Source organism: Leiobunum rupestre, chromosome 11 (assembly GCF_980474605.1).
Source record: "Leiobunum rupestre chromosome 11, qqLeiRupe1.1.hap1, whole genome shotgun sequence".
NCBI classification, from domain to species: Eukaryota; Metazoa; Arthropoda; class Arachnida; order Opiliones; family Sclerosomatidae; genus Leiobunum; species Leiobunum rupestre.
In genome coordinates, this window is record NC_143394.1 from 11825085 (window position 1) to 11842143 (window position 17059).

At 35.1% G+C, this 17059-nt stretch overlaps 1 protein-coding gene across 4 annotated transcripts in view; it reads left to right on the forward strand.

The window, feature by feature from the left end:
* Positions 1–459: 459 nt before the first annotated feature.
* Positions 460–17059, forward strand: part of LOC149921338 (zinc transporter ZIP12-like) — a 29348-nt gene continuing 12748 nt past the window's right edge. Inside the window, exons 1-2 of one of the 4 annotated variants that reach the window (XM_090163143.1) lie at positions 460–743; positions 13221–13682. In XM_090163143.1, the coding sequence (XP_090019269.1) occupies positions 13455–13682 (228 nt within the window). In that variant the 5' untranslated portion in view covers positions 460–743; positions 13221–13454. Of the gene's footprint in view, positions 744–8773; positions 8884–13220; positions 13683–17059 lie in introns of those variants that run through there. The other 3 variants (XM_090163146.1, XM_090163144.1, XM_090163145.1) reach the window with 3 other exon arrangements.

Consider the following 17059-nt stretch of genomic DNA (forward strand, 5'->3'; position numbering starts at 1 on the left):
ACGTTTTGCGTACGATTATTTGAAAATTTTAAATTATCGTACGTTTTGCGTACGATAGTTGACCACTATCGTACATCGTATTGGAGCCGTAAATATCGTACAAATACGATAGTTATCGTACGGTTGGCAACGCTGGAGCCTAGAAGTAGTAAACGCTACACCCCACCAAATTGCTGCGAAGGCGAGCCACTTTTAGTCTCAGCGAAAATCACCTCCCGGATTCTCATCTCGCAAACCGGTCTAACACCGGTGCCCCCCTCGAGCGTTTTTCAAAAGGGGAGGGCCTTGGAAGAGTCACGGCTTTTGGGATTTGCGAATAGAATCCCTTTTAACGGCCAAAAATTAAGCTTACAATGGATTCCAACCAACTTCGCGAATTCGCGTCGAAGTTTCGCAGGTGGGTTTTTACCCTTATTAGTTCGAAGTCTAACTGAATCAATCAGCGTGGCAAACTCGGAATTGTCCATCCATTCAGTCAGGACCATCGTTTCGCGTCAGTTGGTTTTTCCACTTTTCTACCCTCCCTGGAATTTGTCGCGAAGGTATTCGCGGGCTGGTTGCATTCTCCCAATTTCTCCAGTCCAATTTCGCTTTTACAACCGAAACGTTGTTCAAATTCGGCGTAGGAGGAGTGTTTCACTGACGCGAAAACTTTGCGTTGATAAAATTTAGATTTCGTTCATTTGATGACCTTTATAAAAGATTTCAACATACGGATCGGTTTTCGTATTTTCTACCACAAGGTAAATTTCTCACGTTTATTTTATTCTAGTTGTCACTTTTAATTTTTGAAACTAAATTTAAGAAAACATTCACTTACGTACCCCTTCTGATTTCAAATGAGGTTCGTTTTAAATTTCAAGATTGCCAACGCTCGCTTTTGACATTGGATTCAATTTAAAGGTTTATTAAATTATAATCAACTGTCAAACGCGAGCTATTTCAATTAATACGCGTACTGCGGGGAAACCGCTAAGTCATAAACACTACTTTTAAAGCGCTGAGAAGCCAAAAATTATAACGCGTTCAATTTATGGGTTGTTATCGAATAATGCAAATATTTATAAATGACTTTCGGTTTTACTTTTTACCGTTAACGTTCAGGGTCGCTAACTTCCTACCTTCTTATTCACACCATGAGGCGCTTGAGTCGAATTACCGGATAATTATTTGAGTAATTTATTCTATTGCCTCTTAATAAGCACATTAATTTTTTATGTAACAAATGTAACGAGAGAGTTTTATATAATTTTGAATCTTGAGTTAGCGACTTAATACCGTTGACTAATAAATAAACGGATTGGCAAATTCATAATCAGGATGTTCATGGTTTTACCTTTTTTCTATTGACCAGTCAAATCGAACCAATGCGCTAGTATCGTTCAAGAAGCCACCACCACGTGGCGGTATTTCGATATTTTTTACTTCATACCCCAAACGATAAGCGTCTCTATCGATAAAAATACGCAACTTTTAAAAACATCAACTTAATTTGAAGTCCACTCCAAAAAACTTATATGAAACATAATTATAAACTTATGGTAGTACCACTTTCACGCAATAACGATGTCATCCGTACTTTTTCGTATAGAGAAAAATGCGAGGGGTCGGACACTTGCCATTATTTTGTACGGGATTTCGGGATTTCGTAGAGATTTTGGCGATTTTATCATTACTTTTTGAAGTGATTTTGGGATTTCAATGTTAATTTACCATAGAAAGAGTTTAAAGATTTTGCGATTTTCGACAAAGTGTACGGCATTTTGGTAAATGTCCGATCCCTCGGGAAAATGTTCCCCCCGAAATGGCGACTATGGCCAAAGCTAGAGTAATAATGATCTTATGAACCTTTAATTAGTTAGATTCAATGAAAAGAATTACAGCTAGTATGAAGTTCTATATTTATGATGGATAATTTCTGTCACCAGGTTTAACTGGCGCTAGTTACGCTAAAAACAATCCGCAGTTCGTGTTAGCAGACGACGCTTTCGATTTTGTGTATACACCTCTTTAACGCACCACCAGTCTGTCTGTCTGTCTGTCTTGCCAGCTGAATCTGACTCACGCCGCAAGTAGGCTATAGTTCGCGTCGGGTTCAATGAAATGGAGAAAAGACAGTAGGTGTAGGTGGGCCATAACGGCGAAATATAACCACTCCGGAATGCGGCAGACAGGCTTTGGTGCGTTATGAGGCCAGACAAGTTGTTTTTTATTTTTCTGCTTTGTTGCCATATTTTGAGATCGCGCGCGTAGATGCCTCCCATATTTCGTGCGAAAAACAAAAGTAGTTTATTTTTTATCTTTAACTATTGCTATTACTAAGGTAAGGTTAGAAATTGGAAAAACATATTATGTGATATTATTAATGTATAATTAGATAGGGTTAGAAATTTGAAAAACATTATGTGGTACTATTAATGTATACTTAGATAATTCGCTAAATATTATATGGAATTATAAATTGGCTAAATATTATATGGAATTATAAATTGGCTAAATATTATATGGAATTATAAATTGGCTAAATATTATATGGAATTATAAGTTGGCTAAATATTATATGGAATTATAAATTGGCTAAATATTATATGGAATTATAAATTGGCTAAATATTATATGGAATTATAAATTGGCTAAATATTATATGGAATTATAAATTGGCTAAATATTATATGGAATTATAAATTGGCTAAATATTATATGGAATTATAAATTGGCTAAATATTATATGGAATTATAAATTGGCTAAATATTATATGGAATTATAAATTGGCTAAATATTATATGGAATTATAAATTGCCTAAATATTATATGGAATTATAAATTGCCTAAATATTATATGGGATTATAAATTGGCTAAATATTATATGGAATTATAAATTGGCTAAATATTATATGGAATTATAAATTGGCTAAATATTATATGGAATTATAAATTGGCTAAATATTATATGGAATTATAAATTGCCTAAATATTATATGGAATTATAAATTGCCTAAATATTATATGGGATTATAAATTGGCTAAATATTATATGGGATTATAAATTGGCAAAACATTTTATATAAAATGGCATTGTAATTTGGAAAGATATAGTTTATATTACATGGCAATTTGGAAAAATATAGTTTATATTACATGGCAATTTGGAAAAATATAGTTTATATTACATGGCAATTTGGAAAAATATAGTTTATATTACATGGCAATTTGGAAAAATATAGTTTATATTACATGGCAATTTGGAAAAATATAGTTTATATTACATGGCAATTTGGAAAAATATAGTTTATATTACATGGCAATTTGGAAAAATATAGTTTATATTACATGGCAATTTGGAAAAATATAGTTTATATTACATGGCAATTTGGAAAAATATAGTTTATATTACATGGCAATTTGGAAAAATATAGTTTATATTACATGGCAATTTGGAAAAATATATTTTATATTCTATGCTATTATAAATTAGTAAATATTGTACATTATATGGTATTATAAATGCATACTTAAGTAAGGGAAGAAATTTGCGAAAACATTTTTTATTATGAGAATATGAGTTATTATAAATGTATATTTCGCGAAGGGCAGAAATTGGTAAATCATGTATTGCTTGTAAATATGAATGTATACTTAACTAGGGGTATAAATTGTTAAATCATGTATTGCTTGTAAATATAAATTTATACTTAGCTAGGGTTGGAAATTGGCAACACATATTTTATATTGTATAGTATAATAAATGTATTTTATCCAAATAATATAGAGAACGATTTATAGAACCTAAAACGTAGATTTTCTTAGTAGAAATGTTGGCAATACTCGGGCAATTACAGAGTATTTAGAAATGTCATTCAAATTTTCACTGAAGCGAATAGTTTATATTTCATAGTAATAACCAAGACTTGACCTTTAATTTGGTAAAAGTTTATGCGCTGCAAGTAACGAAAATTGGTCTAAAATTAAAGCTAATAATGTTCGTTTGTACTTTGGTGGTACTTAATTTATACTTTGGTGGTCAGTGGCGTAGCTAGGAAAATTGAGCCCCAATGCAAGATAAGAAAATGGGCCCCTGTGACACGTCAAATTTTGCGGGTTCCAATGTACGCGATTGGGTGCGTTGTCCTATTTAATGACATCCCGGTAATGCTTTCTATTTATTATTGTTCTAGTCGACTAAGTAAAAGTTTAGGGTCCCCATTACTGGGGTGGGCCCCAATGCATCTCATTGGCTGCATTGGCGTATTTACGCCACTGTTGGTGGTTCTTAAATAGTCTCGTGAATTTTAATTTTGGGGTACAACTAGCTGTAAGTATGGCTCTAGTTCAATTATCAAATTCCACTACCCGTCACCCATTTTTGATTACTATAAGAACGGATTACTGAATATTGACAGCTGTCAAAAGCGCCGTGTTCTTCAATATAAAACGTTTCGCGAGAAAATTAGTCAAGATGGCGGCGACCGTAGGTCAAAGACGGGGGAAGCTGGTGACGAAATTAAGAGATGATGTCACGCGAAAGTTACTTGTATTGTACTTGACTTATTATTATTATTAAAGGAGCCCAAGGAGACTAGAGGGGCTAAGCTCGCTCTAGAAAGCGTGTAAGAGTGTATGCTTCTGGGAACCATTCATTGCCTAAGCTCTCTTAAATCAGTGGTATTTTATTGATCTATATTTTTAGGTAAAATATTTAAATGAACGCGGGAGTACGATTTCAAATATCCGGGATTTCAGTTTATTTTTAACACAAAAATAGCAACGATTTCAGCAAGTTTCAACGTAAGTCTATAATATTGTTCCATAAGTTGGTCACTTCGGGGAAAATTTTACCGAGAGCTAGTAACGGTGTGACGTCATCACAAGAAGTCTACGCGTGACGCGAAACGGTGACGAAGCCCGTAACGCAGTCTGTCTCGTGAACAGCTCTAACAGGGTTGCCACGGTACCTGGAAAACTTGGAATTCCTGGAAAAATCAGGGAATTTGAATATGGGTATTAAAATCAGGGAAAAGTCAGGGAATTTAATTTCGGGTGCAAATAGGAAACTTTTTCTAAAATATAGGCTAAAAAATTACAAAATCATGGCACAAAATAAGTCAGGGAAAACCAGGAAAAGTCAGGTAATTTGATTGTGAACAAACTGTGGCAACCCTGTCTAAGTAAAACTTTAGAATGTGAAGAATAGAAAGTGTCACACTTATGTAAAATATTATACACTTATAGTTTCAAGTATATTATGATAAGGACCGTAGGTTAATCTTATAGGAATAGACTATTAAAATGAAAAATTTATATCTTTTAAATAAAAATACTCAAACTTTAAGGATTTAAAAATATTGTTTATTTATTGTTGAAAGTTGTTTAAATAAACAATTTTATTTTAAAAATCTATGAAGTGTCAGTCGTTTTAAAAAATTTGACAATGGAAAATAATTTCGCAATATATTATAAATTAGGCTTATCTCAAATACGGTTTTCTTCCAGTAAAATATACCTTTTAAAATATGAGATAAAAATGCATCTGTCCCAGAGTCTACAAAATATGCAAATGGTCTAGCCAATGACAAGAAAGTTTTTTTACGATTTCATCGAACATCCTTATTCGAAATTCTGGTTTCATTTCTACACTCTATTTTGAACGCTAGACGGCCTTGAAAATCGCCATTTCGCGGTGTTATGAAAGTGCTTAGTTTTCCTTCTAAAATTTTCAATATTTAACTTTTTTTTGACGTGTTTTAGGAGACTCCCAAATTTCACAATTCGTACAACGCTCGTCATCAAAGAGCTTAAGTACAGCGCCATATTACGCGGACGGCGATCGCGTAGACTATTAAAAAAATAGATTTCACACTCATTAGGCATCGTCCAGGCGTTCCACGTACACGTTTTATTTTAAGGGGCTTAATCTTGCCCGTGGGCTACCTGTTGTTATTCTAGATTTTTTAGCTTTTTTGACCTGAAAACGTATTTGAAGATTTTCCCTCAGTTTCTTAGAACGCATTTCGTTTTTATTACGAAGAATTTCATAAAAGAAGATAAGCAAATTTATAAATATATCTGATAAGGGATGCTATTTTCGAATCAACTTACTAAAAATAAAATTTTAATTTTTATCCAAGAACTTATTTACTAAACTGGGAACATGAGAGCACTTCCATAAGCTCACGTGGCGTCTATTAGTCCAACAAATTACTTGAAAGTTTGTTAATAATGATAAGATTTGCAACAGTAAGAAACTTTTGAAAAACGATAATTTTAATATAAATAGTCTATTGAACTAAAATAAATAAATTAAAAACTACTATTGAACTAAAATAAATAAATAAATCAAAAACTAAATAAATTAAAAAAATATTGAAAACGTGAAAAATAAATTTAAAACTACTATTAAACTAAAATAAATAAATAAATCAAAAACTAAATAAATTAAAAAAATATTGAAAACGTGAAAAATAAATTTAAAAATTTTAAATATAAATTAAAAACGTGAAAAATAAATAAATTAAAAAAAAATTAAAAACATGAAAAATAATAAAAATTAAAAAAAAATAAAAACGTAAAACATAAATAAATTTAAAAAAATTAAAAATAATTTTTTTTAAAAGTGACCAATAAATTTAAAAAAATTAAAAACGTAATTTTTTTTTAAAAGTGACCAATAAATAAATTTAAAAAAAAATAAAAACTATTTTTTTTAAAAGTGACCAATAAATAAATTAAAAACGTAAATTTTTTAAAAGTGACCAATAAATAATTTGAAACAAACACTTAATATAAATTTGAAATAAACATTTCATATAAATTTGAAACAAACATTTCATATAAATTTGAAACCAACAATTCATATAAATTTGAAACAAACATTTCATATAAATTTGAAACAAAAATTTCATATAAATTTTAAACAAACATTTAATAAAAATTTTAAAACAACATTTAATATAAATTTGAAACAAACATTTAATTTAAATTTGAAACAAACATTTCATATAAATTTGAAACAAACATTTAATAAAAATTTGAAAACAACATTTAATATAAATTTGAAACAAACATTTAATTTAAATTTGAAACAAACATTTCATATAAATTTGAAACTTTAAATAAACATATATTAGAAACTAACTTAATATAAATTTTAAATAAACATAAATTAGAAACTAACTTAATATAAATTTTAAATAAACATAAATAAATTAGAAACTAACTTAATATAAATTTTAAATAAACATAATTAAATTAGAAACTAACTTAATATAAATTTTAAATAAACATGAATAAATTAGAAACTGAATATAAATTTTAAATAAACATAAATAAATTAGAAACTAACTTAATATAAATTTTAAATAAACATGAATAAATTAGAAACTGAATATAAATTTTAAATAAACATAAATAAATTAGAAACTAACTTAATATAAAGAGTTTGAAACTGTGTTCACCAATTATGAATATTTTAGTTGATGACCGTGATTCGAACTATTCGCCAACACATACTCGGAGTGAAATGACCTCTAAGCGTAAAGGCCCAAACACACATACGGTTCGCAAGCGATTTCGCCTGCGAATTTTCGCGCACGCGCCCATGCGCCATGACTTCCATTCTATTTAAGTCACGCGACGCGACGCGATTTGCCAGCGAAATTTCGCGCGCGAAGGCTATGTGTGCATCCACCTTAACTCTTCTAAAGGCGGATGCACACATAGCCTTCGCGCGTGAAATTTCGCTGGCAAATCGCGTCGCGTCGCGTGACTTAAATAGAATGGAAGTCATGGCGCGTGCGCGAAAATTCGCACGCGAAATCGCTTGCGAACCGTATGTGTGTTTGGGCCTTTACTCTACTACGAAATCCCGGAACAAGTGAAAAGTATCTGTTTAAAAAACCTGGAAAATTAGGTGGAACACCTAGAAATATCAGGAACGAAATCTGAGTAAAAACCTCAAAATATGAGTGACAAAATCTGTGAAAAACCTGGATATTTTATAGGCCTAGATAATAGCGTTCTGGTCTCTCAGTTGTGTGGAAACCAGAACAAAACAGCTGCGACGTCAACCCGCATGATTTGCTTTCAATCCCCGCAGACCCACGATTCCTTTTTTGTTGGCGGCATTATTTCAAACCTAATAAACCCAATCCAAGCCGGGTCGACAAGATGTGACCAACATACATAATAAAACGTTAATACGTATGCCTGGAATCTAGGAGCAACTAACACAAGGAGAACGCAGCTAGCCTTTAAACACGGTAACGCAGTGTTGCGTACAAATTTCATTGGACGAGCCTTTATGCTGAACGTTTTACGGGCGGGGGAAAGACAATTTCCGAATTTCCCCCTTCCGACGACAGCAGGCGCAAAAGCGTCTAACCAATGAAAATTGTACGCGAGAAAATGCGCGACTTTTGACGGGTTGCGTTCTCCTTGTGTGGGCAGGGCACTGCTGCGTTTGTTACTCCTAGCTGGAATCATGTTCAGAGTATTTGTTGAAAAGTAGATTAGGCATGGCGCGCGTTCCAAAGGTTAATGCGGTGGCTCGTTCCGGCTGATTTAACACAGCAGCGGCTTCCAAGTACGACGAAATCTGTTTGAATAATAAGGGGGTAAAATTGGAGGGGGGATAATGGCGTGGGAAGGTTTCATTACATTTCGTAGTCCACTAAATTTAACCTTACAAACTAAACCGCGCAAATCGAGAAATTCGCCGAATCGACATTTTTTCCGTGTTTTAATAATCTAAAGTTCAAGAATTCGTTATAATTTATTTAATGGACTATTCGAATTGTAGTTATTTAGGTTTTGAGTAAGTGCAAACTGTTCAACGTGTGATGTTGGAAAAACTGTAAGAGACGATTTGTAACCGTAAGTGAAGCAAGTTGAGTGTTTTCCATTTTTTTATTTTAGCAACTTTATTATTTAGCCGCGTAGCTTAAAGCTATTTCTAATTGGACAGGGTTCCCCACTTCAGGGTAATGTTAAGGAAAAACTGAAAGAATTTGCGTAAAAGGTTATTATGTATAATTTAATTTTAGCTGTAAATAGTTTACATTACTAAAACTTTAAATAAATAATGTCAAATTAGGATTTGAAATTTTCAAATCTTCGGAAAAAGTATTAGGGTTTTTAATGATTAATCTCGTCCAAAATTTATTTGGTAATTACCAGTTTACGTCAAAATTAGGGGAAACCCTGAAACTCGGGAAACTTGAATCTCAAAAGATGATTAAATTAACAATATACAAAATTGTGGAAGATAATTTTAATTTTCAAATTTATTAAAAGTTATTCAACGAACTTTTAGTGAAATTTTGCCAAACATTTTTCATCGTTTTTTTATTTTTAATGGTTATTTTACAAATTTTACAGCTTTTTCTCTATATTTTAAATTACAATTATTTAATTTATTTCGTGTTACATTTATTATATTTAATTATAATTATACCCTGAAACTTTAAAAATCTACTTCTAGTTTTTGACATATAAAATATTTAATCTCGGAAATTTTATTTGTCATTCAAGTGTACGTTTTATCTTATTATCTTTAATGTTTTGAATAATAATATTGGTTCCAAATAAGTGAACGCTATCGCAGTGGAGGCAATCGAAACAATTTCCTGTGGGGCCCGGGCCTTTATTTTATATTCAAAAATTCAAATACTTAAAAACTCATAGGTCAAAGCCAAGAACTGGGCTCGAGCTCAGCTCACTCAGCTCACCGAATTCGTATATGAGCGTACGGCTGGTCTCGGGCTCACCTTAGCTCACCTTAGTCTCACCATAAGTGTATAATATTGTTACATAAGTGTAACACTTCCTATTCTTCGCATGCAAAAGTTTTACTGAGAGCTATTCACAAGACGAATTGCATTACTGCTCATCCTCAGTTATGAAACAGTATTCAAATCGGTCTTGGGCTCGGGCTCACCTCAGATATGAAAACTACCAAAATCAGTCTCGAGCTCGGGCTCAGTATTATGTCGAGCTCCAAGTAATGTGAATCATGAAATGGGTTCAATTTCGAGCTTGAAGTAATTTGTATTTTAACAGGAGCTCAAGCTCGGGCTCACTAGTTACAATATGCGTTGCACAATACCTCAGATCGGGCTCTGTTTTAACTTTAAAACTTACCGTCCTCGTCTCAGGTTCACAATATTTATTTAAAATGCCTGAGCTCGATCTATGTTAAAACTTAAGCAAAAATATGTACAGCTCTAAATCTTTATTACTATATTATAAAAAACGTTTTCTTTCTAATATCTCATCCGTCAATTAATTCATTAAGTCGATGTCTTCATAAAAATATATGTGTACATGGCTAGATCATAAAGCATTTCTTGGCCACATATTTATTCTAGCGTAACTTAAGATAAATGAGTAAAACAGGGTGCACGACGGTCGACGAGACGATTTTCTGTTTGGACGAATCTATCTATAAAACAAGTGCCGGCTTTAGGTGAAGTAGCTCTTTTTCAACAGATGTCACTAGTGTCGAAATAAAAACCAGATGCTGAAGCTACATTTTGACTCAAAAGGCGGAACATAAAAGTATGCTTCGCGTTGATTGGCTCGTTTGTAAATTTGTCAATAACTTCAATTATAGTAATTGTTTACAATATATTTTATATGGGTTATATAATTTAGGTTAAAGTTCACTAAGCAGAGTAAAAGTGGTCTAAATATAATACTCTATAATGGCTCTCTGACGACGTTATTGTTTCGCCGTTTTGAATTTTAGCTTCCGTTCCCTTTAATAGATGACTCCACGCTCTCCACGAAAGTCATTTTTTCCGAAGATTCGGATAGATTCATGGCCATCTCTAATAACAGGGGCCTTTTCATAATACAGGTGGCAATGATAGAGCCGACAGTTGCTTTAATGTTACTTGCATCTGCAATATCAAAATAACTTCTGTAAAAAGACTGAATGGACACTTTAATAAATCATCCTCCCAGGAAATCTCCAAGAAGTAATACTTCCGATACCCAGGACCCGCAAGATATGGTTTACCTGTAAACAGAACGTCCTGTTTTTGCTAAGCCTTAATGTGTCAAAACAGCAACCTAGGTAAAAGGGAACGCTTGTTGCTGCCGTACACAATTTCCGAATTTTCCCCTTCCAACGGCCGCAGGCGCTAAAGCGTCTAGCCAATGAAAAATGTACACAAGAAAATCCACGACTTTTGACGGGTTGCGTTCTCCTTGTGTGGGGTGTTGTGTTTGTTGCTCCTAGCTTGCAGATCCTGGCTCTCGGAAATATTACTTCTTGGCAATTTCCTTGAAGATGTTTTATTGAAGCGTCTATTCGGACCAAAATAAAGGCAGTGAGGTTAGAAACATTTCCCTGAATGCTATTTATCCTCAATTTTATTTGTGGGGCCTCTGGCCCAGTATGCTTTGCCCTATGGGCGCTCGAGCTCCACGGGATCGCTGCCACTGGAAGAACAATTTTGAAGGAAACCTAAATGAGTTTATTTTGAGGACACAACGCTGATAGGCAAAGGCTGAGTAAAAAATCTAAATTCCCAAATTTTTCCTTTCCATAGACTTTATCTGGAAAAACCAAGATTTGTTAGATTAAATTCAAAAGTATGACTTACAATTTTACAATCTAAAACACATTGGGCGATAACCGGGTCCAGTATAACCAGAAGTATATAGTATACCTATTATTCGCGAGATTAATTTCATTTTGATTTCCATGATATACGGGCCTGTGGGAAGAACACGGAAGAGACCGCTAGAAGAAGACCCATATTTTCTGGATGCGCTACGTAATAGTGCCATCCACCGGTGACCGAAATTAGTACTTGGAAAATATTTTCTGGATGCGCTACGTAATAGTGCCATCTATCGGTGTTAAAAATTAGTATTTGGAAAAAATAACGCGGTAGATTAGGCCTAATAATGTTGATAGCCCTAGAGTAGAAGTCACGTGTCATTTATTTTGGTTTTGGTGGAAAGATGGCGCTATAACGTAGCGCATCCAGAAAATACGCGTTGTCTGCTAGCTGTCACTTCCGTATCAGTCCCTCGTAGAATTGTGGATCTAAGCTATTTCTTTATCTATGATGGATTCTTCTCCCCTAAACGTCTGCTAAAATCAACTCATTTATGCAACCGAGAACATATTAGGGATTCATATTTTGTTTCACGTAGAATGCCTTTTTAAACGATTGAGTGATTTCCAGACTTTAAACTCTATGGTAAAGAACTCGAGATTGGAGGTCGACAATAACCGTTGCCTTACGAATATTTCAAATTAATGAACTGGTCCGTGAAATAAACTGATTAAACTCGATTTGGACCCGTAAATCAATCCTTGGCGACCCCGAATTTTCAAACTGGCAAATCTTTGGGACCAGTAACTCACTGACCATTTTCCTTATTATGAATAATTCAAATTAATAAACTGGTCCTGTCACAGGGTTAATACATAAACTGGTCAATGCAATAAACTAGTTTTAGACCAGTTAATAAAACCTTGACGACTTCTAATTTTGAAACGGTGAAACCTTTGTACCAGCGGGCCACTGACCAATGACCTTATTACGAATATTTAAAGTTTTGAAAACTGTTTCTGACGCAGGGGTCAGTGCAATAAACTCTTTTTAGACCAGTAAATCAATATTTTACGTCTCCTAATTTTTAAAATGGTAATCTTTTGCAGCCTACTTCCAGGGGCTAGTAGGCCGTACTTTTAAGCTCCGACGCTCTTTTAACTCATCGTGGGAAAAAGTGGAAAAACAGGCATACTTCTCAACTCAACCCCTACAACTCCTTAAAATTTTGTGTGCCCCCCACCCCGAAACAAAATCCTGGCTACGCCACTGCTTTTAAAACACCTTGTATAAGCTGCTCAATGCAATAATTTCATTTTTCAGTAGTAAAAAATGTGATATCCGTGTTAGGCAATTTTTTTCATATAATTGCGGCGGGCGCTAAATATTACAAATTGAAATAGACCTTATATTTATAGCGCGAAATAAAATTTCGAGTACAACAAACTCTAAATGTTCGTAGAAGGGAGAAAGGGTTAAAAACGAAGCAGCATCCGCATAACTGACAATCATCGGGCCGGCTTAAAAACGCATCCTACGTACGGAGAATAACTGTAATTAAAATATATGGTTTTTCTCTCAAATCCGCTTCCATTAGCTCGAAAACCTTAACGAACTCCGACAAGTTATGCCAATTATTTCCTGCCTTTTACAGGGCTGCAATATCAGAGCTTTCATGGGCGTCACAGAAATGTCGTAATCCGCAACAATCAGTGGTATCTCCAGGAGTGTCATATCAGAATCGGACGGCCTTCAAACCAAACCATATCGGACGGTATATCAGTTAAGATATACGCCAGATACGTCAAACGTCATATAAGCCTTGCCATTCGGGACTTACGGACGCATTCTAGCAGACGCTACTTTTCGATACTCTACGCGATCGACGATGGACGCTCGCTATATAGTCTTCGTTTTATTTTGCGTCCGACTGAGCGAGGCCCGTTTGCCGAACAGCGAACTGGCGACTGTTTTGGAATTATTCGACTCGAAGAGCGAAAAATGGAACGGTGGTTTCGAATATCCGCTCCAAAATATGGTATCCGTGTCCACAGACACCATGTTAAATCGTCTGCTCTGCGTTCAACAAGGGTTGCCATACCTGGAGTGCAGTAAAGTGAGTTTACCCACTTTTTTCATTAAGTAAAATCAAAAGTAATATATATATTATCTTGCCTTTATTTTTCGGGATACTATACCAATATGCTTTTTCATTTTACCACGTAGCGGCCAACGCGAGAAGATCAAAATTCTAGATATTCGTCCGCTAAGCAGACGCTTTGTATTTTATAATTAAATATAATTATATAAATAATAAATTTTTATAAACCATATAAAATCAATTAAAATCCCGAAGTTTGGGCTGGTCGTCATGCGGCGCTATGTAAACTTAATAGGTATATTAGACAGTTTCATTATATTTAAATCTATTTTTGAGAAACAAGAGTACAGACAATTTCATTACTCATGTAAGGTGCTTGTCTTTTATCTAATTTGGCCGTTTTGTTTTTTTTGCACGTGGCTCTTTAAGGACATGCAAACGTTCATTTTACTGCCAAGCTATGTTGACGCTGATTATTAAACCTGGCTAATTTTTACCACTGATAACTATGTAGTTATACATTTTTATAAAACTTCAGCTCGCATCGCGGAGTCAACTAAATTCTATCATAAGCATGACCATAAGTGCATAATATCCTTACAAAAGTGTGACACTATACAAATGCAAAAGTTTTACTGAGAGCTATTCACACAAGACAGACTGCATTACGGGCTTCGTCGCCGTTTTGCGTCTGCTTGCTAACGCGTCACTCGTAGCCTTTGACAGCGACTCGCTAGGGGGAGATTTTATTCATGTGATGACGTCACTCCGTTACTAGCTCCCAGTAAAATATTACCCAAAGTGACAATAACCCTTACTTTTGAGTTTATCGAATAGTAACGTAAAAATAACTATTACAAATACTCGTCATGATTTCTAAAGGTAGTTATTTTCGAATTTGAGGCTTACCTGGAAATGATTTTGCCAACAAAGAGATAAGTAGGGTGATACGGATTTGAATTTCCGGTTTCTAAACTTCCGATTACGCTACTGCCGGGCAACAGATTGTCATTATAATGGCTATAGCACTACGACGTTCTTGAGTTTGTCATAGTTCGCGGTGGAACCAGGGCGGTGCAGAGGTATCCTGAGGCCCGGGGCAAACTTACTCGCGGGACCCTTCGATTTGCAACCCCCCCCCCCTTGAGCCCTGAAAACGTCTCCCAAGTTATCTTGATTTGCACCCCCCCCCCCTTGAGCTTCTTCGATGGGCCCTACAGCTACGGGCCCCCCTCGTGGGCCCTTTTCACCCGGGCCCCGGGGATTTTGCCCCCCTGCCCCCCCCCTCTGCACGGCCCTGGGTGGAACCTATATAGTAACGATAGGTTTATTGGTGCAAGCTTTTTAACAATCACGAAACTAAAATCACATAAGAGCTTGCACCAACGTTTTCATGGTTATTTCTTGTCACCCGCCGACTTTTAATAACCATCAACTGAATGTATGAGGAAATAGCAGACATCTTTTGAATTTAAATATTTTTAGACGAAAACTTTCAGCTATTGTACAGAGATAATTTTGAACGGGCACACACCTTTCACCTTTGAGTTGGGAATATAGTACGACACTTTTTATCTGCTGTGGCTGGGGTCACGAGGAACACTTTCTGGAAATTATCATTAGTCGGTGGCTTCACCTATCTTTCAAAGAAAATATATTTTTTTAAATATCGTCTGCTTATAATCTGTTCACGTTAATAAGATAGCGCCACTAGCTTAAATTATTCTTAGCGCTGGATTGCGGTAGATGACGCCACCCTAGCCATCAAATATACATTTTCTCTCTAGAAGTACTATATTCCCAACTCAATTCCTTTCACATATTCAGTTTGAAACTTGGTCATATTTTAAATTACTCGTGAAGCCTATAACTAACAAGGAGAGTACCCGAGGTGTTTATTGCCGATTTAGTTCAAAGTCGGCCGTAATGTAGACCTATATGAGATATGAAATTTCCCAAAAGGAGACGTTGCACTACCCATTCGATTTGCCATGGCAACCGAAAATGTTTTTGACCACTTACAACCAAAATAAGATTTTTACCTTATTTTACCCTAAAAATGTTTCAATTTACCCAAACTTGATGAAATTTACCTAAATTTGGGTGAAATTACACATTTCGTGATTTTCAAAATTTCCCATGCTTTTTTAAATGGAGATTTTATTGTTTTAAGTGATCAAAAACATTTTCGGTTGCCATAGGAAATCGAATGGGTAGTGCAACGTCTCCTTTTGGGAAATTTCATATTTCATATAGGTCTACATTACGCCCGACTTTGAACAAAATCGGCAATAAACACCTCGGGTAATCTCCTTGTAAGCGTATTCTTAATCCAACGTAGCAGCAGAGATCCTGGCAGTTATAGAGAAACTCCGCCGAAAACCTGACAAAAAAATGCAAGCATCAGCGCCGCCCTTCGGCCGGAAGGAAGCGCCCGTTTCAAGCCGAGAGACGCAAAAATTGTAAACAACGGTAACAATCCTAGGATCTCTGTGATTACTCCCCACGTACAGGCGTCGCTGCGATCGGCAAAAATTTGGTTTGCTTAGGGTATAGGGAGTTTCGCATCTCTATAACTGCCAGGATCTCTGGTAGCAGAGGATAATGCTATTGACCGATATTTATAGCGATTTCCATTTGATTGCTCAAGATTCGCTCTGAATCTGTCTTTGACGTCATAGATCTCACCCCAATCGACTGGAGTAAAACCGCAAATGGAACATTCCATGAACATATTCCCGCGCTTTGTTGTTTTTCGTCTGATAGTCATTTGAATTTTCGCGTCTCGGTCTGCCATTTTGCAGATCGGTTTTGGGCGATCTCGGAGCACCCGAGAGCGCGAAATGCAACACGCGAAAATTGATCGGAGCAGATCCGAGCACGCAAATGGAACATAAAATGTTGATCAGAGCGATCTACAGTGCTCGAGAGCAGACAAATGGAAAACGCTATAATATTTGTGTTAATTACGACCATAGATAAAATAACTTCGTATATAGATAGGAAACTTCAATGGGGCAAACTGACTTTCACGAGATTGCCCTGACATCTAGTGACTGCGCCATTTGGCTGTGTTCTCAAAAGCGTAGAACGTATTGAGAAATTTGAGGTCGGAGTTTTATACCAGAAATAGCGTTTAAAACAAACTTTAAATCTTTACTGAATGCTATTTCTTTAGTGCTATTTTCTTAAATTTGCTCTCAGTTCAAGAAAAAGTACTTTTAATACATATAGCTCGCTTAAGCCTTTGCAATTGGGATTGCGTTACACCAACGTTCTAGTACGTACTTCGAGTAGTGCGAACTTCACCAAATAATATTAATCGGGTGCCGCCACCAGATGTCGGCCAAAATTCTGCCGTCACTTCTACAACATGAAGTTTCCTATCTATA